The 24,622-nt window shown below is 38.0% G+C and overlaps 8 protein-coding genes across 8 annotated transcripts; 2 read left to right on the forward strand and 6 right to left on the reverse strand.

The window, feature by feature from the left end:
• Window positions 1-410: 410 nt before the first annotated feature.
• On the reverse strand, window positions 411-1,081 carry BATDEDRAFT_23763 (uncharacterized protein; the record flags this gene model as incomplete). Its single annotated transcript, XM_006677759.1, has 2 exons — window positions 411-719; window positions 947-1,081. 2 exons carry the CDS (start codon window positions 1,079-1,081, stop codon window positions 411-413), a joined length of 444 nt encoding a protein of 147 aa, XP_006677822.1.
• Window positions 1,082-4,386: 3,305 nt separating this feature from the next.
• BATDEDRAFT_23764 (uncharacterized protein) lies at window positions 4,387-6,080 on the reverse strand (the record flags this gene model as incomplete). Its single annotated transcript, XM_006677760.1, has 3 exons — window positions 4,387-5,252; window positions 5,432-5,785; window positions 5,972-6,080. The coding sequence occupies 3 exons, from the start codon at window positions 6,078-6,080 to the stop codon at window positions 4,387-4,389; spliced, it is 1,329 nt and encodes a 442-aa protein (XP_006677823.1).
• A 2,799-nt stretch (window positions 6,081-8,879) lies between these two features.
• On the reverse strand, window positions 8,880-9,359 carry BATDEDRAFT_87789 (uncharacterized protein; the record flags this gene model as incomplete). Its single annotated transcript, XM_006678123.1, has 1 exon — window positions 8,880-9,359. The coding sequence occupies one exon, from the start codon at window positions 9,357-9,359 to the stop codon at window positions 8,880-8,882; it is 480 nt and encodes a 159-aa protein (XP_006678186.1).
• Window positions 9,360-11,223: 1,864 nt separating this feature from the next.
• BATDEDRAFT_23765 (uncharacterized protein) lies at window positions 11,224-13,101 on the reverse strand (the record flags this gene model as incomplete). The annotated part of the gene is made up of 5 exons (XM_006677761.1): window positions 11,224-11,362; window positions 11,427-11,616; window positions 11,688-12,603; window positions 12,681-12,850; window positions 13,005-13,101. 5 exons carry the CDS (start codon window positions 13,099-13,101, stop codon window positions 11,224-11,226), a joined length of 1,512 nt encoding a protein of 503 aa, XP_006677824.1.
• A 1,958-nt stretch (window positions 13,102-15,059) lies between these two features.
• Window positions 15,060-16,182, reverse strand: BATDEDRAFT_23766 (uncharacterized protein; the record flags this gene model as incomplete). The annotated part of the gene is made up of 3 exons (XM_006677762.1): window positions 15,060-15,685; window positions 15,915-16,048; window positions 16,100-16,182. The coding sequence occupies 3 exons, from the start codon at window positions 16,180-16,182 to the stop codon at window positions 15,060-15,062; spliced, it is 843 nt and encodes a 280-aa protein (XP_006677825.1).
• A 1,932-nt stretch (window positions 16,183-18,114) lies between these two features.
• Window positions 18,115-19,037, forward strand: BATDEDRAFT_34705 (uncharacterized protein; the record flags this gene model as incomplete). Its single annotated transcript, XM_006677919.1, has 1 exon — window positions 18,115-19,037. Exon 1 carries the CDS (start codon window positions 18,219-18,221, stop codon window positions 19,035-19,037), a length of 819 nt encoding a protein of 272 aa, XP_006677982.1. The 5' UTR covers window positions 18,115-18,218.
• A 2,623-nt stretch (window positions 19,038-21,660) lies between these two features.
• Window positions 21,661-22,917, forward strand: BATDEDRAFT_23768 (uncharacterized protein; the record flags this gene model as incomplete). The annotated part of the gene is made up of 2 exons (XM_006677763.1): window positions 21,661-22,397; window positions 22,512-22,917. The coding sequence occupies 2 exons, from the start codon at window positions 21,661-21,663 to the stop codon at window positions 22,915-22,917; spliced, it is 1,143 nt and encodes a 380-aa protein (XP_006677826.1).
• Window positions 22,918-23,160: 243 nt separating this feature from the next.
• On the reverse strand, window positions 23,161-23,972 carry BATDEDRAFT_34707 (uncharacterized protein; the record flags this gene model as incomplete). Its single annotated transcript, XM_006677920.1, has 2 exons — window positions 23,672-23,972; window positions 23,161-23,581 (listed from the first exon to the last, which is right to left on the reverse strand). Coding segments are annotated over exons 1-2 (438 nt in total), but the record flags the coding sequence as incomplete, so codon positions are not given.
• Window positions 23,973-24,622: the final 650 nt, after the last annotated feature.

The following is a 24,622-nucleotide window of genomic DNA, read 5'->3' on the forward strand; positions in this document are numbered from 1 at the left end:
AATGGAACATATATATTCGAGTGTGGTTTGGTTGGTGTCAGATTGATCATGCAGTTGCATCGGTGCAACGAGTGAGTGAGCTAATGGTGATCTGAACCCATTTCAACAACAAGTATTGACAGTCATGGATTTGCATGCATTCAATATGTGTAGCACACCGAATGATCAGTCATGCCAGCACATAGTAGTTGATTGGTGAAATATGATCAAACCATTAGTATAATACACTATTGTTTGGCAATACACGATGTTTATTGAATGAACGACATTGGATGCATGGCACATGACAATTAAACCAGCATGCAATACACGCTGCATTACAACATATACTGGATGAGACTGTGATGGTTCACTCAACTCCAACATCGTGACAGGTCTATGGTTGAAAAGCTTGCTGCTGAGCATCCTGCTCAATCGTAAAATACACTTGAAAAGTAACTGTAGAAAAAGTCAAAACAACTCTTGTACGAGTGATACGATTCCAGGTTTATATTATCGTCAGAATCTGTCACCTCAAACTTATGGTGATGCTCAAAGTAATGTTTAAGCTCCAATTCTTGCTCAGAATCTTTTTTAAGCCTAATCCGATACCCATCAAGAATTTTTTGGAGAATCTCTTGGAGTTCATCAAGAAACTCACGCTGGGTTCTAATATTAGCTTCAAGGTCGAGGTCTACTGATCCTTGACCCGAGGCTCTATTTAGAAAGTCAAAATCTTGCTCCAGATTATACAGCAAGTTTTTTGAGCCTTGATCCGAGCATCTACATTGTGAATATCTTTCTCTATTTTGTCGATTTTAACTGAAAGTGTTGCGTGTTCTTCGATCATGAATACTCCATCCAAGCCAATTGAATAGCAATACTTGCCAAACTCATTATATGATTTTAATTTTTTCGGATAATCAAACCTACTAAAAGTGTTCAAGATGCTAGCTTTAGCACTTACAGTTTCAGTTGCACTGGGAGGAACTGTCGCAGTGCTGACTTTAGCACTCATGGTCGAACTGTGATCAACTGGATTGGCAACTGTGACCGAGAAGACAGCAAGGATTGATGACAGTACGGCAATTGAGAATTTCATTTTGGTGGTTGGTTGAGCAAGTTGTAATGTCATTCAACGAGCCAGTTTTTGAACTATATTTATATCCATTATTGAATAAATGATATTAAAAGCATATTCCTTGGATGATCGTCCTAAGGGATTTGTGTTACTATCAGGGTTGGTGTTGATTTGTTATCAATGTTGAAATGACTTTGAAAGACTCTTTCTTTATATAATTGCTTATTGAAATTGGAAGCGTAGCATCAGGGTGTAATTTGTGTAGAAATACTGTGTAATGGCACCATAATGCGACAAGGATACCAATGACTTGTATATGATAATTCAGTTATCTATACGACTATTTGTCACCAATACAATAGTATGTGACATGATCATATTGCACCAATCGACCAATATACGATCACTGGATACATCACACGTCGGTGTTTACCACTGCATATGTGTGGTGTATATTGGTTATAGTCCATGATATCAACGAGTTTATGCATACTGCTTACACCACACATCATACACATCAAACCGACTCGGTGATATGCAAGTGTTGCGGTTTGACCAAATCACAATCATCCAATATTGTCGACTGTTCAACTTGTTGATATTCAAACCGTGCCATCACTAGTCACAATATAATGGTTGACTGGTTCGTTTGATTGATCTGACATTGACACTTTGCAAACCTCGACTTGATTCATCAGCTTGGATATTCATATAATATTGGGTTTGTATCATCACGTTGGACTCGTTATCAAACACCTTGATGTGTCCATGCAACCCAAACTCGATATACACACATTAGTTACTGTTTGACATGACTGAGTCGATCATCAATACCAGACAATGCAACTGTATTAGTTGTATGATACAATCAATCATGGTTGACTCATCACCATCAAATATCAAATGTTGATCACGTATACATTGATTTGTAATTGCATGGTCTGTTGGCAATACACACTATGATATGATTGACAAGTTGTTGATTTGCAGTAATCAGATGTGCATCACCTGTAACATTGGATGCAATTGACGAGTTGTAACCACCAGTCAACAGTCATGGATATGTTGGTGATTGTGTTGACTACATGATTGGTATTGGATTAGCTGTCATGATCGATTGGTGGACAATACAATCCACATTGATTATGACGTGTTGCAACTAGTTGATATATGCAGACTCGACTGATGATCGAGTATATGTTGATGAGTAACTCTGTCACTGTTTGGTTTGAGCTGATCATTGCTACCGCTTGTATATGCAGTGTATACATGTGTGATGTATTGGATATCGGTGTTGTGTATGTTGGACAATATATTGTCATGTCGCATCAAATCGCACCACATTTAGAATGCAATAATTGACTCGTTGATTTAATGATCGACTCGACTCACATTCGACTGTAATGACCACAAATCTGCATTTCTGATCGATACGCATATATCAACATGTATCAGACTCGGACATGGTGTATATCAGTTGCATATACCAGTCACTGATGCAATTGATGATGATCGATTAATCAATCAATTGGATATCAACACCAATGTCAATCCATTACCACATGGATACTTGCAGTTGTGACCTGTATTCAGTCAGTAATATTGGTTCATGTAGTGTATTGTATAGTCAACCATGCACATGCACATACACATGCATGTCATTGTCAATTGATGGTCGTTTGTAAACAACTTGTGGACAACTTGCAAATATTACAATCATGGTGATTGCTTGAATGTCAATACCAAGCCATGCGTTTGATGGTCATTTACTGTTCAGTTTACTGTTCAACAATGCAAATGGTCGTTGTCTACCAATCAGTCGAGTCGTAGACATGAACTGCACATTGTGCGTATCGCTTTGTTCATGACCAAACTGTAACAATGTGCACTTTGCATTGAGTTTGAACTGCAATCTGCGACTTGTACGCATTATGATGCATTGTTTCAATATTCATGTTGCATTCATCAACATCAACGTGCAGTGTCGATCTGATGTTTGGTGTTGATGTTGTGTTGATATTCCAACAACACTGAATATCCCAAATCAGGTCAGCATTGACTCATGTGATAATAATCCATGGACAGTCGGTTGTACCAAACTGTTGTACAAGCATATTGTCATTTTATCAATCAAAAGTAGTATAGATAGAACACCCAATGATACCAGCTTTTTAACCGACACTTACTGCTAAATCATGTACAAAGTTGTCAAAACATAAATTATTCGCAGAAAGGAATTCAAGTCAAAAGTATTAGGGTAGAATAGTCAATAGCTTTGCTTGTAATTCATAATAAATACGAGTTATTTGTGCCAGACTCATACTTGATGCCTCAAATTGGATACAATGGGTAGTTTTTTAACCAGTACTAAGTGTTAATGTACACAGACTGGGTTTAGCTGGATCTTGTTGTAAGAATGATAGAGTATAAAATCAAACCATTGACAAGTCCGTGTTTATCGAGTACGAGTCTTTATATTTCCAATCAACTCTTCCAAATGTGATATTGTGTCTTGCAATGCCAAAATGGATTCAAATTTGCTTGATTACACTATGCATTTGGACATCATTGCTGATCTGTTGAATTCCACGCTTTCTTTGATCATCTTTTTGATACTCTAGCATATTCCATTCATAATTGTGTCTAGCCTCCAACTCTTGATCCTGGCTCATCCCCGGTTGTTTTTGTCAATACCATTGATTGGGAATAAAACCAGAATCAACCCGCTGTTTATCACGTATGGCTATTTGATTCAATTCAGTTGCAAACAATTATTTGTAAGAGTATACTTTCCGGTACTCCTTGTATCATACCAGCATCTCTTGAAACAGCTGCTTTTGTGCTTGTAACAATCCCTGCAGTGTTTTGTCAGCTGGGAGTTTGATTCAAGTTTGAAAACCAAGATTATCGACTGGACAAATCCAATGTCAACCAAACTGCTGTACAGTTTGGCAGTCAATTGATTGACCATAATTGTAAGCAACAAAACAACTTTTATTTGCAAAAGAAAAAGGAAAACGCAGTTTGTTCTTGAATCAAAATATTAGTTTCAAAACTGTATGGTGAAAAACAGTCTTGGGATATGCAATTATTTACAAGAAACTATAGGTTTCAAAACCAAAGCGATTAAATTACACGATTGGGAAGTTCCTGACAATGAAAGTGGTCATTTCCACAAAGTGAGGTTTGTTGTCCGATGGAACCCATACGATATTATTCACCTTTAAGAAATCAAACGCCGTGTATTGTGTAGAACGAGGTCGAGAAACAGAGTTAGGATTAGCGTTATGCGGCCAATAAAAATCATTAATTCTAGTCTACATACCTTATTGATGAGATGGTTCAAACGTCAAAACAAATCGAGTCAACTTCTCAACACTCGCAATAGTATTGTTTTGTGACAACACTCGACCATCTGTTCCATGGTAGCTTTGGCGTGTAAAACAGGCAAAACGATCAGGAGGTACAACACAATACAGTCCTGGTTTTGACGGATTACCAAGTATTTCCAAAACATCACAAATCCCAGTCTGTTTGCAAGGATGATCTTTGGCACCGGTCATTTGGAAAAGTAGATTTGGCTTGATGAACGAATCAACAGATTCAAAAGTATTACTAATGGGACGGAAATAGCAATTCGTTGCATTTTGAACTTGAGAATTGTTGGAGAATAACAAAGTACTAAGATCCATTGGCAGTTGAAGTGTAGACTCCAGCTTGGTACGTAAATCACGAATCTTGAATGAACCACCTTTAGCGATGACTGTATGAGCGTGCTTTTCAAATAATACCCTATTAAGTTGGCCAGTTTCACCAATTTCTCGAGTGACAGAAACGAATCTGATAAGATGATCTCGGTCTCTGGCATAGACACGGTTGTAAATTTCATCAACCACATAGTCAGAAGCAAACTGATAAGGACCACTGTGGAAGCCATCACTGACTGATCTATGAATCAAACAACTTGAAGCGTCTAGGTTTTCACCATATTTACCAAAAGACTTGACAACTGAATCGATATTGGAAACCTCTAAAGCTTTGTCGAGAAAATCCTGTTGTTCTTTTACCAATGCATGTTTAAGAACATAACGAGCAATTCCTCCACACTTCAAATACAGGCTTTCAACCAATTCTTGTGGAACTGTAGGAAACAGCATTGAGCGACAAGAATGCAATTCTTCTTTTGACCACACTGGCATATACCGAATGTCACAGGATCCCTTGCAAAACCGATGTCAAATTTCCCGACGAGGTAAAGTAACAAGAATGGTCTTGGCATCAACATCAACAGGTGCCGAGCCATCAACAATGTAGAATGTTGACGAGGAATCCAAGATTTCCAAAAAGCATCCTTTCCTCCTTCGAGTACACCATTGGGAGTAAGCAGATATCTTTTTTGATCAGCTCCACTCTCATACACGACTGTAGCACCAGAGCGAGCAAGATGCAACAGCAAAAAGTAACCAAAATATGTCTTGCCAATTCCAGGATTTCCAAGGATGATCAAATGACATATATCAGCAGATTGCACAATAGATAGTGATTTTTCAAGAAGTTTAGGATAACAAGGACGGATGCAAATGGATGATCCGATTGAATGGTTTCCAAGAATGAATATGTCTGCTGGAAGTTGGACAACAGTGTTTCCTTCAAGAGGGTTAGGGTAGTTTGTGAAAGCAGTCCAAAAATCCAGTAGTGCGGGTGAGGCTGCTGCAGATGCTGAGCCTAGGTCAGTTTGAGTAGGCTGTATTGGAGGTAGTGGTAAACAACCAATAACAACACAGGAGCCTCCTTGAGTAAAGTATTATTGAGGAAGAGAGCTGAATAAAGCCCAGGTGTTGATTAGTTGGTCCTTGTTGGTGTTGGTGTAGAGTTGCAGTTGAGGAGCATCAATGTCAGCCATAGCAGGACCATACTTTGCCTTGATAACATCCTGAACGTCACTCAGGTTTTCAAAGTCAGTCACATTGATTTCAGTAGAAATAGTGTCATATTCAACATTGAGGAATCGTTTTGGCATTTTATGAAAAGAAAGAATAAAAAGCAATTTATTTGTCAAATTGTAAAACAAAAATCGACTTTTTAATCGAGTCAAAATAACAAAATTTTGGGATATTTCAAGACAATTCACACGATTTAAATATTTGGAAATTAGTCAAATTTACACCAGAATTAATGTCTCATTAATGTGAGACATTACTAGTGTGAAAGTGTTGACTTGCATTGTGTGAGACATTAGTAGTGTGTGAATGTGAGACATTTCTGAATAGTTTAACAATCAAAAACCATCAACAATGACGTTTGAACTGGAATTCACATGACTTTCTTGGTTTCTTCCATTTTATAAACACACTCACTTTCTTGTTAATAAACAACACAATCGAATATTGATTCATTCCATCACACCTTCAATCAACTGCAACACACTTGACAATAATGACAACCATCAATATGCCATCATATGTTCACGATCCTCAAATTCAAAAGTCAATTTGAAAACCCCATTTTTAAGCATCTACAAGTCTGCAATATCAGATTTGTGGCTGGTACATAATAGGTTGCCAATAAAAGTCGACAAAGTGAGCAACTGCAATGTGCCTTGCTGTATGATAGTAACATATCAGAAATTATGAATGCTTTCAAAATCAAAAGTCTGCAAACGATGTCACTGCTGGTTTGTAGCCTCTGTTTACAAACCTACAATCAATATATTCACTGGATTCGTATAATGGTAAATGCTGAACCACAAACCGCTGATGATATTATTATGGACAATGCTCATATTATTGGAAATCAAACGATTGATGCAGTTTCAGATGCTGTTTCATCACACAGAAAGTCTTGCTACAGAGTCTGAATCCAATAGCAGTGAATCTGCAGTTTGACACAACACAGTCAATAATTATCGTTTGAAACTCGAATCAAGTGATGATGTTGCTGTTTCAGATACACTCAATGTCATCAATGCAGTAACATTGAAACCAACTCAAATCATTGATCATGAACCAATTTACCGTGTCTTGATAAAAACACTGATAAACCATCATTCATACATGAGCTTGTCAAAAGTATGAACTGATTGCTGACCAGATGTTTAAAGTGAAACTCAAAACAGTGCAATTCAATGTGCAGCTTTCCAACGACTTTCCCGCTACAAAAAATACAGTCTTGGAACTCAAAGTGTACATCAACAATACTTGTGTGTATTGACCATCAATGATGTTGTTGGTGTAGCATACACAATGTGCATTGCATAAACGCTTGTTTGTTTGCTGGAGCTATTTCAAGCAAGCAAAAATACTAAAAGGTTCAGTTTGATGAATGTCTGGTGTATATTTACAATGAATTCAAACTCGAGAGATTGTCGTATTTTGCATACAAGACATACTACAATCTATTACAACAATATCGTGTATTTCAATATACACCCATTCGATTTACAACAGTGGCATAAACATCATCACATTTGAACAATGGTTCAGTCGTACAAAGTCCAATAACAGCCATGAATTGTATCAGACATGAACATACTGGTGCAAAATTCACATCAAATAACACACCGCAACAAACATGTTTCTGGTAGATGGTGGAATTGATGTCATTGATTTTCAAGTACACGATATTGGTGTTGAATGATTCAATAAACTATACTCGTCGACTTTGTGTACTTTTTTTCAGTTGCACCGTTTCTGATTCCGAGTTTGAAGCATAATAGCTGCGACAGCGCTGTTGTCCAATTTGCTTGTTGTTGTGAATAGTAATCATGATACCACTTGTTTGACGCTTCTTGTTGTTGAACTGGATATGTATGTCAAATTTGGATGCCAAATATGAATGCATTGCAAGTAATTGGTGTAGTTTTTGATCGAGTCAATGAATGGCATTTATAGTTGCTCTAGAAAACAAGTTGTTTGAAATGTCCTGTCATATGTCATATGTTTTGTTGTTTTCATGTTCACTAATTGTTGATAATGCATCCAATTGATTTCTGTTTTGACGCTGCTTATTTGTCATTGTTGGATCTGGGTTTATAGATTCAGTAACAAACGTTTCAGCAATTTGGATGTGTTCAAATTCATAATACTTGCAAGTCTGAATTATTTGATCATCATCTGAAATTGGATACGAGTAATCATTTCCACTGACCACAGTATACATAGTATACACAGCATTACTGTATATTGACTTGTATTTTACTCAAAGGTTTGTCCATTCAGTATTACAACACAATTTCCAACATCGATTGAATGGTTTGCAGTGTTTGTTTTAATTGAACCACTTGATGGATCACTTTCATATCTTGATTCAGCAATATCACCAACTGCACAATGATGGATGTGATTGTAGTCAAACACAATATGTTGCAAGGCATTAACGTATTGGTTAGTTTTAGTATATTCTTGATAAAAGGCAATGATGTTTTGTAATGGTGTGTTGAATCCTTCAATCAAACATTGTCTGTTGTGATTTCCAACATTGACAGTGACATGGCAAACACCTTTTGCTTGTGACAGACTTTGAACAAGTGTATTGCTCCGTTTGTTGTACAATACACGACATGGTCAGTTGGTGATATCATGCAACTGACAAGTGATTGCAAGTATGACTGATGGTTACAATCAACACTGGTTGTTATCAGGTCATTGATGTATATGGAACAAACCATGTCAATATATCAATCAACAATCCAATAACTGTTGATGTAATACCCAACACAATATACAATCAATGATATGGTTGTTGATCCGTTCACAATACTCGACAAATATCAACATCAAAAAGTTTAAATTTATTCAAAATCAAATTCATTGGCAAACCATCAATCCAAATCCGGTTCTTCAAATCTCAAACCATGCCTTTCCATAAACTTTTTCAATTTATATCTGACACTATATACTCTTTTCCTTGCCGCTACATACTCTTGTTCCAATTTCTTTTCAGTGTCTGGATCGTACGTTGAATCAGATATTTCTTTGCCCATTGCTAACGCTAACTGCTGACTGAATTTGAGGTCTGCATGTTTACAATATTCTTCGCGTTTTTCTTTTGCAATCTTTTTAGACTCTACAAGTCTTTTCTTCATGCGATCAAAGGTTCTCTGATATTTCTGACTTAATACAGCCACTTGATTTGTAACAGCATTGCCTGACTCGCCTTGTTCCATTGGTTGTTGTTGGTCTTGTCTGGAAGTACTTGGAATGGGTTGATCAATCGGTTGTTTTCGATCTCGTTTGGCAGACTCGCCTTGGTTCATTAGTTGAGCCAGACGCTTGGCTAAAAATGCTTGGCCTGATTTCATTGATTGGCCGTTTCCGACTTCGTTTGGAAGTACTTGGACTAGGCTGACTCATTGGCTGTTGCTGACTTTGTTTGGAAGCGTTTGGACTGACTTGATCAATTGGTCGTTGCTGGTTTTGTCTGGAAATCAGTAAATCAATCACATCCATTATGCGCTTTCGACCTTGTTTGAAAGTACTTGGACCAGTTATAGTTGCAGTCGGTCGTTGACCTTGAGTGGGAGTGTTTAGACCGGGTTGATCCATTGGTTGTTGCCGGATTCTGCCGGAAAGGCTTAAATCCACTGGTTCTTCCTGGTATTCATTGGAAGTGCCTGGACTGGGCTCATTGGTTGGGCTGGACACTTGACTGGAAGTGCCTGATGTGTGGGTTGAACGATCGTTATTAGTCGGTATCAGTATTGCACTAGTGGTTGTTGCTGCAGTCAATACGAATAGAATATCAACCAATTTCATCAGAACGATAAATGAGTCCAAACAATAGTACAAAAGTAGAGTGTTAAAACTGGTGTCGATTATAGGAATGAAGGCACTCGATTGTATTTATATGTTTTGTATATCGAACCAACCCTTTTTGGTTAACCAATTATATAGGGTTACTTGACTGCTTGTAATGAGCAATCATCAAATTAGACAGTATGTTACTCCCTATCCACAATATCATATTGATCAATTTGATGATCGTGTCGATTAAATTATGCTTTTACGACCCTTTTATCAGGTATATTGAAAAGCACCCTTCATGAGTGTTGTGTAACCGCAAACGCTTTGCTTTACAATCGTATTCATCATGCAATGTCTGTGCTCTGCATTGAAATATGCAATGATTACTACACATTGACTGCATTGCGTGTTTGATATACAACGATCATCATATGACACACAATCAGACTATAGTGTTAAATCTACACTTTGTGCACTCTTAGTAATCATACATTGTACGATCACCAAGTTTGAACCCACATTCATGTATTGTGGTTGACTGTCAATGTTGTCAATACAACTCTATACACACATTTGTTGTATTCTGAATCACGGATACGATCACAATCTAGTTCAACAACAATCATGACACATGTCAGTAATGCAACTGTTTATTACACACCAACACTGTTATTTAGTGGTCCATTTACATCAATATGGCTGCAAGTTGTCGTTATATCACGTATTCTTGGCATGGTTTTGATATTGCACATCCAGTTCCATCACATTGTTGCTGACCCATCATTGTAACGCTGTATGTATCAAACACTGGCATGTCACCATAACCATAACCAGTAAAATGACACTCGAGTTGTTTACTGTAATCAGTATATGCAACCCAGTGTGACTGCACATACTGGATCCAATCTTTTGGTTGTTTCAGTTGACCATGATTCACTTTTGATGTTTTGTCCGATTGACAATACAAATGTGTCGAGCTGAACCCAAACTACACGACTCGACTGTTCATGTCAATTGGGTCGTGACTGAGCTATGCGATCATGATGTGTATTCAATTCATACCATGTATTACCAATGCAATAGTATGCGTGATCATCGTGTACCAAACAACTACGATACACACTGGACTGATCCAATACACGCATGGCTTGAACATATCACACAATCAAACATGGACACACCACATTAAAAATACATACAGTATCAGTTTGTCACTAATGAATTGTATTCAGTCGAGTTTATTGAGAGTTGTTGTGTGACTCTTGACAGCGTGGTGAGTGTTTTCAGGTACAACTCTTTGGTCAGTTGTAGTTGATGATTGCTAACACCAAGAGTCCTAACGTACATCATACCAACTATAAATAATCAGGATCACCATCCATTCAACAAATAACCGATTTTATTGATATATCTGTTTAGCCATCAAGTTTTCTTGTAATTAAACTTTAGCCGCCTACTACTACGACGAGCACTATCACGGAGAGTACTACCAAATCGCGAAAATGATCTCCTGAGAGTAGATGTACCATCTGAACTTGAAGTACTTGGTTGTTCAGGCAATCTAACAGTATGCATCAATATCAATATCAATTGACACATTCACATATCAATATCAAACGACTTACTGTGATGGTGACCAGAGCACTCGATCATTGTTTGAAATAATAGGATATCCATCAGTCGAGAGTTCACATCCACATCCAGGACCAAATCCAATGCGTGCATTTTGTAAATCAAATGTCAATATAAGTCGGGCCATAAATGATATACCAAGAGCTGCATTTTCATTTGAACCAGCTGTTACAGTAAATCTAACTATAATCCAACATGTATATTAGTCAGGTTAATCAAACAACACGTATTGCATACAATTGTCAAATATTTACCATGTTTGGAGTCAACTCTCTGTATATAGTCTTTGGGACCCAGTGTGATTGTTACAAGGGAGTTGCGATTGGCATCAGTTACGGGGGTTTGAGCAAACATTGTAATTGTAAGCGACGGCAGCTTGATCCAATCGATATGAAAATTGGATCTAACCATTAGATGATGCTTCCAGAATATGTCATCAATATCTTCTGGATTGAGCTTGCGCTTGCGCTCAAGCATATTATTCTTAACAGTGATCGCATCACTATCAACAATAGCACTAATCAACGCTGTCACGACTACTTCAGGAAAACGCATATATAAAAGGCATGTATGTAGATATGAATACAAAATACGTCCGTCTTCTCCTTGGTTTTTTTGAAATTCCTCGGGTAGCTCCACTAGTTCGTCATTGACTAGTATACTCTTGATGTTGACACTATGACGACCATGTGATGGTGAGTCTACCCATGCAACACTCCTTCCATTCGTTCCGCATTTTGCAGTTACGTCCGTGTTTCCTATATTGATGAAGCTTTTTGAACGCATGCCATATGGACATAGTTGAAGACCAATCTCGTTATTAGAAATGACACCATCATTGTACAAAACATCCAACACAGTGGTTTGTGGACGACGCTTTGACAACGAGGGATAACCAATCCCAAATACTCCATCAAAATTTGGACTGATACCAACTATATCTGGCGATTGTTTTTCAACTGCTACTACTGGTAACCCAATGTCAGTTATACTAGTACCCGGAATCGTCACAGTGGCTGTGAAACTAACTCCTCTATACTCTTTGCCTTTGTACTCTATAGTAACGAGCCTCCCACTTGTAATACTTAGTATATCCAAACCTAAGTTGTTTTTTGAAGTAGGATATGGTACGATCGTATCAGACATTACTGAATCGACTTGTAAATTCAACTATTTTAAACAAGTGTGAGATTGATTCAACGTGGTGCAAATTGATATTAAACTACAATGCATGACATGATACATACATTGATTCCATAAATATTGAATTTCATTCTGTAACATTTGTTAATATCACCACCCAATTCAACGGGTGATCGTTTTGACAGCCTATTGTTTGATTGACTGGCACTTTCAATTGGTGATTCTAATTCAAGTCGAACTGCAGCAACCGCTTGTAACGCAAGTATAACGCATTCTAGAGTAATCAACATTGTATCGAGTAGTGTAATGAAAATGGATTGAATCTGATACATGACTGCTGTTTTATAATGACGGCAGTTTCAAGGGTGACAATCGGCACCTTTCAAATCTGATCAGAAAAAGCCAAGCACCATGTAGGGTGAACAAACCCAGAAACACCCTGTAGGGTGGATCGATATACAAGTATCGCTGTTGGTGGAAAATCAACTTCAGTAGTATACTGTGTTCATCTCCAATTGCGGTCATGTATGCAGTGGTCAGGTAGTGTCACCCTGATTATGGATAGTTATCATCACATATACAATCCATCACTACAGCATATACTGTCACTGTATACCAAATACTTGACTGATTGTCCAATTGGTCATGTATTTGATCACTCGGACACAACAGCATCAAACAGCCTGTTGTTTCAGTGTTTCAAACCATGATTCTTCCGTTGGTATGACTGCACAGTCATTTTAGGTTAATGTAGACTGTATACATCAAACACTGCTGATTGTGTCACAACATGATCAATACCAAACTCGGCAAACTGTCGCTGCTACACTGAATGAGTGACATTGTACTATAATTGAATTGGAGATTGGCAGGTCGTTCAACAAACTGGCCGTGTCAACAGGTCAAATTGTCATCGTATACATGAACCACAATGGATGATCATGTCATTCAAATCAGCACACAATCTACTGATATATGCAAAACAACACCACCAATACAATCCAGATCAAACCCAATCACAAACGTGGTGTTGAATCCAATGCATGCGAGTACTTTTTAAACACATGATACACACTGATGGTGATGGTTGCTGACAGTCACATTGCAGTGCACATGTCCAATAGTGTCCACTGTCATGTCAATTGTTGCTATCCGTGGCATTCAACTAGATCACAATCAATGTCTAACAAATACAGCACAGTAAACTAGTCACGAGTATCCAAGAGTATATCAATTGATGTGATCCAACAAAACAGCAGAGTATTGACTGTTTTGTTAAAGTGCATTCAATCAAGACACTCCAGTATCTCGAGTAGAAATATCAGATCTGTTCACCTTTGCACTGAATCCACAACAAATCGCACAGATTACAAGCAAAATTTGGACAAATCGAAATGGCTCAAATTTACAGCTAAAACCAAAATGGTATACAATCGCATTGATGTAGAGTTGAACATTATCTTGCAGTGATTGACTGTTGGTTTGGAATAAACAATGCTGAATATTGGTTGTAGTTTTGTACTTGACATTGACTGTTGATTCGATATACATTATGAATTATTATAAACAGTGTCAGTGATATGATGCTCACAAACTATGATTTAAACTGAAATAGTCTTGAACCGGCGTTTGTTGTTTCTGTTGTATTTTGAATCACAGATACGATTGCAATCTAGTTCAACAATAATCATGGCATATATCAGTAATGCAAACAACAGTTGCATGCCAACACTGTTATTTGGTGGTCCATTTATGTCAATATGGCTGCAAGTTGTTGTTATATCACATATTCTGGACATGGTTTTGATATTACGCATCCAGTTCCATCACATTGTTGCTGACCCATTATTGTAATGCTGTATGTCACCATAATCATGGACATGAACATGAACATGTGGTTTCACGTATAATATTACAACCATGCATGTCGTTAGTTGAATCATCACTACTAGTGTATAATACACTACACTACATGTATGTTGACATGTGTTGTACCAATTTGATTGCATTGCTACAATGTGGCATGCTCCAACCTGTTTGAATGACTGTTGTGCAACATATTGGTATTGACCACATGTGATACTGGTCACCAACAAAGTGATCAGCGGTATTCGATCGTATCATTCAATCACTGACTGCCAATACTTCAATTATGAATATTATCCACCATTTCATGACACCATCTGATACATTCAGTGCACAGTAGCTGATTGGTGCAATATGATCAATTCAAGCATACTATTACATTGGAAATGGTGGTGACAATGCAAGGTGTTTATTGGACAAACAAGACTGAATGCTTACATGACAAATGCAAATTGACAGTATAAATCATATAATACACACTGCAGTACAACATATTCTAAACGAGGTTGTTGATAGCGTGATTCCAGTTTTACAATGAAATTGAATTACCAAGCAGTTTATTATCCAAACATTGATTTACCATGCACTTTTAGTTATGGTGGTTTGTGTAGAAATATTCAAGTAGACTTTTTATATCCAATGAACCTCAGCATTTGTCGTTTGAATCTATTAAACTTTGAACGTAATGAAGGAAGTTGAATATCATATTCTTGCAGTACACTAGATTCACTTGAATATCTAGCAATTTTAGTTGTTGGTACAAAGTGCACTTTAGCTTCCCTTGAACCAGCATCGTGACTTGATTTCTGATGATGTTTTTTAGAATGATCGTGTTTTGAGCCGTGGGGTTTAAAAGTAGATCCAGGTTTCAAGATGGATTTTAATTCTGGAGTAGGTTCAGATACAACTCTGATTGATTTTTCTTCGAGAGGTTCAAGAGCCAACTTGCGACACACCCATAATCTTCCTAGCTTCAGCATCTTCAAATTCTTTTTATCAGATGAGCTCATTCTACGCTCCTTTTGTTTAGTTTCTAGTATTCTTTCCTTTGCCTTGGTGCTCATCTTGTGCGGATATCCGTCTCCAACATCAGTTGGAATTTCCATACCCATATTCTTCATTATTTTTTCGACTCTATCCAGTTTTTGCTGAGGTGTGAGAATGGGCCGTTCATTCTCTGGGATATAGTTTTTAGGAAGATGACAGACGTCGTCGTATAGTGTGTTGTCAAATATATCATCATCTGACTGTTTGGACTAAGAGTATGACGATAATTCATTGGACTGTTCAACAGAGCTGTCTGAATCATCGGGATCTATAGTCGACTGAGCTACATCATGATTGGTTCCAGTTGATTGTTGCTCTGTTCCAGTTGAAGCGCAAATACCAGTGTGTTGCTGCATGTGTGTTGAACATTCTTTTACAGGTTCTGATTTGCTGGCAGACGGACTATCAATGACTACTGCACTGACTGTCACCGACAACAGTGACAACACAATAGTCGATATGAATTTCATCCTGTCGACCAAAATGAATGTGATAAAGCTTGTCAATTAGTAGGACAATTCTTGGTAATGAATGGGTCAGTTGTGGATATGGACCATACCTTCATAGCGATTAAATATATAATCAAGACACAAGGGTTATATAAGCTTACGCAGCAACAACGCAACTGCTATTTAGGTATATGTAGCACATATACTCATGTGTAGGCTGTTTTATGCACAACTCTTCAGCCATTGAATGAAACAGGACTCATAGTCAAGGACTGGTGACCCTGACCCATATACTAAAGAATATGTCAAGATCGATTGGCATATTCAGTCAGTTTCAAGTTACGGTCAGTATAGGGTAACAGTTTATCCACACAACAGCTGGTCAAATATTAGTGGTAAAATCCTTCAAACGGCTGCTTCAACACTTGATCTAGTGATATGATACTGTGTTGCAGTCCTGTTCAATGCAGTATGGATTGATGGTCATATCAGCAGTATCAATACTTTATGCCAACTGTAATACTTTCAATACGCCAACTCAAAGTATTGCCAATGATTAGAAAGCTTCAACAGAACTCTTGAACTGACAATTGTCATGCTATCAATAGTATGAACATCCGACTCAATACTGTACATGACTGATTGTCAAGAGTCTTGCAGCATTTACTTGTCAAACTGGATTCCTGTTTCGATTATACAAACATGACATCAAACACATGTCTACTTTGGAACAAGACGTTGAGTTGAATGTCCAGCAATATACAAAAATATACAAAAACAGCACGAATTGAATGTCAAAACTCGATTACTAACAATTTCAAATCTACACAAACGAATACGACAACTTGCAGTCTAGTCATGTAAACGGAACACTAACAGTGTTGGTGTGTAATAAACAGCCAGTGTCATGTCATGGTTGACAATACAGTGGTGTTGTTGGTGATTGACATGCATGGTTGCATTACTGACATGTGTCATGATTGTTGTTGAACTAGATTGCAATCGTATCCGTGATTCAGAATACAACAAATGTGTACAGAGTTGTATGGACAATATTGACAGTCCAACACAATACATGAATGTGGGTTCAAACTTGGTGACCATACAATGTATGATTACCAAATGTGTCGAGTATCCATGCGGGATACTAAATGGTAATATGTGATGATCCAAGGGACTCGTATCACCAATGTTTGTGTGCCATAATTCCACTATTTGACTTGGTAAACAATAGGAATTACACCTATTGATCAATTTACTTTTCTGATTGCTCATCATACATTCTACTTGTTCGTGTCACCAAGATACAAACAATCAATTACTACAAGACTGACTATAACTCATATTTATTAATAAATGACTCTTCCAACCATTTCAACATATTATTGTTTTATTACATCTTTTCATTATCATTGAAAAAACCAAGTCTGCTGATCCTGAATTACTGTGCAACTCCCATTACACTTTTGATTTGTTATTTTCTGTCAACTACTAACAGTTACAGATCATACACACACACCTCCATTTAAATTAATATAAATCAGATTACACAAAACTCCAACAGAGTTGTTGGTTGTTGATGGGCAAGTTGGATATAAAGTTGTTTTCAATCAATCCGTTGGCAATCATGATAGCATACTTTGATTTGTATGTACGCAATATTGCTGTCATTTTGTGTATGATGTTTCCTATTTCTACAAACGCATTCCATTTCCAGCTGTTTCCTTTGCAGACATTTGATGTTGTGTAACAATGAGGGTGTAAAATGTAGTACAGAAATAGACGACTAAATTACAATTATTCCAACGGATTTAGCACTCTTGTTCAAGTAAAACGGTATCATCCGATGCTCACTATACACTACTTGTACGTTGAATCATGCCAATCACTTGCTATTTTAACAAGCATGAAATATCACAACAATATTGATGACCAACTAATAGCCGAGTGTCAACTCATTTCAGTCTCAGTTTATACTCATTTCTTAACCCTAACCCTTGACCATAACCCTTTTCAGAGTGAAGCTGCATAATCAACCATATGATATTTGAATACACAGGTGGCGGTTTAATCAAAATTGTGGATCGTCATATAAAGGGATATCCCTTCAAAGTTTGGCATTGATAACAAATCAATATCAACCCTGACAACAACACAAGCCCTTAGGACGGTTATTCAAGGGATATGCTTTTAATACCATTTATTCAGTAATGGATATAAACATGGTTCAAAAACCGACCTGTTGGATGACATTACAACTTGCTCAACCAAACCAGTAGAATGAGACTCGCAGTTGCTGTATTGTCATCGATCTTGCTTGCCCTCTCGGTTACTACAGCCAGCCCAGTCAACCCCAGTGCAACTACAGATGTTGAAACTAGCACTTCAACCGTCATTCCCAGTGCAACTACAAGTACTGAATATAGTCTTTGGATAGTTCCTAATCCAAACGGTATAGGCTTGGGTGCTCTTGATGCACTTCCAGATAACGTCAAGCATTTACTCGACAAATACGTAGAGTTACAGGATGCTCGTAATCAGCAAAGCAAAATATATTGGCCGTTAAAATCTCAATATGACAGTCAATATGACGTGGTACTGGGCGTGGAAAAAGATCTTGAAATTCTGAAATATCAATCTCAAAAAGGCAATGGCAATCCAAAATATGGTGACATTGAGAAGACTAAGCTTGATCTTGAAGACCAAAGATCCAAACTTGTCAAACTTCGAAAAGATCTTGATGAGTGCGAGTCCGAGATTGGTCATCTTGCAGAAAAAAAATGGGAGGCCGATAAACAGATTGTGAGTCTCGTTTTCGGAACCCCTCTGAATCCTGATTTATTTAATTACCAACTTTTGCTTATCAAAGAAACGCCTTCCGTTAAAGATTACCTTGAAGAACAATTATCAAAATACAAGGATCTTGGTCAGAATCATGGTGATCAACAACGTCAAGACTCGCAATCGTCATTGGATACACTATCTGAATCTGGATCCAATCGGAAGAGTACTTCCAATAAACGGAAAAGGGTTTCCAAGCTTGTGGATGAATTGAAATCATTCTTTAAACGACCCAAACATGACGATCCATCCAATTGATTTGAATGTCAATCTGGACTTGTTTCAACCGATTCAATTGCCATTATGGTTTAATTTACAATAAATTTGTATGTGCATGCATTATATCTGATTATTGTACACAGTCTTGATTGGCATGATATCATATTGTACATTGACACTTGTATTTCCCAATCAATACAATACAGTTGATTGTATATTGCATAGTTGTACACATTGATGATGCTGACATGCATGTGTGTATTGTGTCGATATGATATTTCTTGACATGTCGTATTGGCACATGCAATACCAATACCAACAATAGTCATGTGTGTTGATATCAGATCCGACCAATTTGACTGGTTTGACTCGTTGATTGTGGTATCAAAATGGTTGCATCAATAGCTTGACTGATCACACACATCAGTCGCAGTATCAACTCTGTCGTGTGTCAAGTATCACATGTTGAATATACAATGCCAACAATATGGTCATTATGCACATGTTGATGTATGCAGTGATCGTATACTGGTTGATTGGTGCAATATGATCACACACCAATGGAATGTGATAATCATGATATTTGCAGCAGTATACCATATTAAACTGATACAATACATGCACGGTTTGGACATATCACACACATTACAATAAATGGCATGATACATACATTGACTTCATCAACATTGACTTTAATTGTGTAGCATTTGTTAATATCACCACCCAGCTCAACGGGTGATCGTTTTGATAGCCTATTGTTTGATTGACTGGCAATTTCAACTGGTGATTCTAATGCAAGTCGAACTGCAGCAACCGCTTGTAACGCATTCTAGAGTAATCAGCATTGTATCGAGTAGTGTGATGAAAATGGGTTGAATCTGGTACATGATTGCCGTTTTATAATGACGGCAGCTTCAAGGGTGACAATCAGCAATCTCCAAATGGGTATTTAGAAAAAGCCAAATACACCATGTAGGGCGAATCAATATACAAGCATCGTTGTTGGTGTATAATTAACCTCGGTAGTATGCTGTGTTGATCTCTCCAATTGCGGTCATGTATCCAGTGATCAGGTAGTGCCATTATGGATAATTATCATCGCATCTACAATCCATTAATACAGCATACACTGTCATTGTATGCCAAGTATTTGACTGATTGTTCAATTGGTCATGTTTTTTGACCAGCATCCATCTGTGCACTGTTTAGATTGGTCCCATTTGTCATTTATCAGTCAATTTGTATACAGGTCGGGTTATCCAACGACTCGCTATCATGCAAATTCAAATACAGTCTATGCAACAGTCGGTTGTTTTTGTGTATATCCAGATTGAACTACCAATAATGGTTATTTCAAAGTCACTCAATATCCTGCCAATTGTCATTGTGATTGTATTCCACATCCAATTATAGATTGTAATCACAACCACAATTATCGTGTTTGATCAAATGATGTTTTGCATTGATCATGATATCATACATCACGATACTGCCAGATCACTGCACACAAGTCATGATCAATACAAATCTGCATTACTGATTGACACTGATCGACACCATATATACAGTCAGGCAGTACAACAAATCACCAGCATGCCATTGACCGTGTTGCAATACAATTGACCAATATATCATGCTGTATGTTGCACCAAGTCGCGACATACAACAACATTACTGACTGAATACAAGTCACAACTGCAAGTATTCATATGGTAATGGACTGACATTGGTGTTGATATTGAATTGATTGACTAATCGATCATCATCAATTGCATCAGTGGTTGGTATATTCAACTGATATACACCATGTCCGAGTCTGATACATGTCGATATATGCGTGTCAATCAGCAATGCATATTTGTGACCACAAGTCGAATGTGAGTCGAGTCGATCACTAAACCAACGAATCAATGATTGCAGTCTAAATGTAGTGCGATTTGATGCGACATGACAATATATTGTCCAACAGGTTCAACATACACAACACCGATATTCAATACATCACACATGTATACACTGCGTATACAAGCGGTAGCAATGACCAATCCAAACCAACAGTGACAGAGTTACTCATCAACATATAGTCGATCATCAGTCGAGTCTGCATATATCAACCAGTTGCGACACGTCATAATCAATGTGGATTGTATTGTCCACCAATCGATCATGACAGCTAATCAATACCAATCATGTAGTCAATACAATCACCAACATATCAATGATTGTTGACTGGCGGTTACGACTCGTCAATTGCATCCAATGTTACAGGTGATGCACATTTGATTACTGCAAAGCAACAACTTGTCAATCATATCATAGTGTGCATTACCAACGGACCATGCAATTACAAATCAATGTATACGTGATCAACATTTGATATTTGATAGTGATGAATCAACCATGATCGATTGTATCATACAACTAATACAGTTGCATTGTCTGGTATGTATGATTGGCCCACTCATGTCAAACAGTAACTAATGTGTGTATATCGAGTTTGTGTTGCATGGACACATCAAGGTGTTTGATAACGAGTCCAACGTGATGATACAAACCCAATATTATATGAATATCCAAGTTGATGAATCAAGTCAAGGTTTACAAAGTGTCAATATGTCAGGTCAATCAAACGAACCAGTCAACCATTATATTGTGACTAGTGATGGCACGGTTTGAATGTCAACGAGTTGGACAGTCGACAATATGGGTGATTGTGATTTGGTCAAACCGCAATACTCGCATATCACTAAACCAGTTTGATGTGTGTGGTGTAGGCAGTATGCATAAACTCGTTGATATCATGGACTATAACCATTCAGGAACGGGAAAACTGGGTAGCATGTTTCAACGGCTTGAATTTTTAGGAGATGCAGTGCTTTCTTACCTTGTAATGCAACATTTGTATAAAATTACACCACCGTTGAATCCAGGTGGATTATCAAAACTTTGCGCTGAGCTTGTTTGCAATCAATTTCTGGCATGTGTGTCAATTCAAATTGGGTTGGTAAAGTATATACGCCATACAGATATGACTATGGAAGCAGCAATCGGGCGGTTTACTGCATGGGTTCAAGGCTATCTCGCATCTGAATCATCTACTCCATTACCAATATCGACGTCAGCTACTCAAATTGCCTCTGCTCGAATGTTTTGGAACAAGGGAAATACAGCACCAAAAACTGCAGGTGATGTTTACGAGTCCATGCTAGGTGCTGTATTTGTAGATTCTCAATTTGATATACACTGCGTGCAAAGCATGTTTGACATCACAGTGATCTCACCTTGGTGGTGGCGATTCACATCGCTGTTTGGTGGAGAATCAATGATATACGAAAACCCAGTTGCTGAATTGCGAACCTTGTCCTATTCATTGTTTAAATGTGTCAAGATAGATTACACGTATGTTTTTTGTCGGGTAAATTTGACAACTACAAATCTATTGTCTGCATTTCTGTTGAATACAATTGCCAAAAAGTACTGAAATCCAACTATTTTTAAAAACAAAACATTCAGATATGAATATGGTCTACATGGAGGTACTACCGCAACTATCACGTATCACAACATGGTATTGGCTCAATGTCTCGGCACTGGGCAACGCGATGCCAAAAAAGCAGCGGCATGTACAGCCGTCGAGTATGTCAATATGCACAAAGACGAGCTAAAAGACTTGTGTGATTGTGCACATCAGCAAAAACAGGAGTCCACAGAGACAAAAGTATATGCAGCCGATAGCATCATTTGTTTTGATTCAGACAAGGACAAGCCGACACGGTCTAATAAGGAATCGGCTCGGCTTTCTATCGAGTATGCAACAACTACTGATCAACAAGATCCGGCAAGTGATTGGGGTGAGTCTGTTGATCAAGCAACGCATGCACCACTTGAATCTATTGCAGTTTCACCCGATACTTTGTAATGCACGAGTCGAAGCATGCTGAAGGCTTATCGTGCAGTAATGATTGCGCATCCATCCACACTGCAATAGAGATCCACTCCACAGCTGCAACCATAGTAATGAACCAGTCTAATTATAATCTTGAAATATCGAGAATTAATATATTGCAGCTTGACCAAATTTGTAATCGTCATCATCCATCATATCTGCTGCAGAATAACTGGATGAGCCAATATTAGCAACACATCCTCGAGTCTTGCTTTTAGGAGTCGAGTTGGATACTATAGTCTTGGATACCTTTCCTGCTTTCTTGGAGCGTAATACAGCTTTAGTCTTTCCAGCAGCAGTGGGTTTATCACCTAACCGGTCAATAAGCCGCTTGCCAAGACGATTCTCAATTGGACCTGGTTTGGGTCCAAGACGCTTTACAAGGGGTTTGACCACTGAAATGGTCTTGGATGCTTTAGTACGACCATTACTTTGCTTGGTCATCATACTGGCAGCAGAATTGGACATTTTATGACCAGTCTGTTGTTGCTGCTTCAAGAGAGTTGCAGCAGTCTTTGCATCAAGTCTTTTGTTAAAAGTGGATGGCTCAAGTCTTTTCTGAACAGTTGTAGAGGATGATGGATGAACTGCTCGAGTCTTGGCAGCAACAGCTCTATCCCTTTCAATCAATGCAAACCTTGAGGCGAATGCAGCATGAGTATCGTTAATACAAACCATTTACACGTAGCAATGGCTGAATACTATCATTCTAGCCAACACTACTTACCGCTCAGCCAATGTCATGATAATATATCGACAAGATCTGAACCAACTTCAAACTTTATTTAATCATTCTGCATATTGGATGATATGCCAAGGAATTCAGTTCAATATAAGCCTCAACAGTTCCATGAAGTTCCCGAAACACTATTCCATCCCAACTGTGCTCCATACGCTGTATTAATCTGGCATGCTGCCGAATTGAATGTTGTCAGCGCATTTTGGGTTGCAGTCTGTAGATACAGCGCATTGGCATGTGCTGCAGCTTGCTGATTAGCAGCGGCTATATTATTCCAAATAGCCTGATTCTATAATGGGTTTACATGTTAATATTTAGAATAGTAACTCAACCCTTCGAGTTTAAAGTTACCTGAAGTGCGAGATTTTGCTGCAGAGCAATCATTGCATTATAATAATTGCCATCGTTGTCCCAGTAAGTAGACAAACAGCCAGCATTCCACAAAACATTTCCATAACTAGCCAGATTGGTATTCCAGTTCTGCCACTGAGCCCAGTATACAGATGGATCAACCACTGGTGCCGCGGCTGCACCACCAACAGCATTGGCCGAAGCAATAGCTACGCCATTGGTTGCTATGGCAGTAGCAGTGGCCTGAACTTGTGCTTGAATGGCTGTTTGTTGTTGCTGCATGGTGGTATGAAACTGCATCGCAGCAGTCCCATATTGATCAAGAGTGTATGGACAACCTGTGCCCAAATCGCGTTTCTCAGTCGTGTAACCCATAGTAGTATAAGATGGAATGGCTGCTGCGATCTGCACCATCACTGCAGTTATAATAGTAAACAGATACATTTTATAAATAGCCAAGATTGGTTGATCAATAAAGATAGTGTATTGGCTTTTATATTCCTCAACTGCAAGGTTTTATTCCCACATTCGAATCAAATACAGCTTTACAATCCATTCCAACAAATAATAAAATAGCTTAAACATCCT

The sequence above is a fragment of the Batrachochytrium dendrobatidis genome (assembly GCF_000203795.2).
Source record: "Batrachochytrium dendrobatidis JAM81 unplaced genomic scaffold BATDEscaffold_4, whole genome shotgun sequence".
NCBI classification, from domain to species: domain Eukaryota; kingdom Fungi; phylum Chytridiomycota; class Chytridiomycetes; order Rhizophydiales; genus Batrachochytrium; species Batrachochytrium dendrobatidis.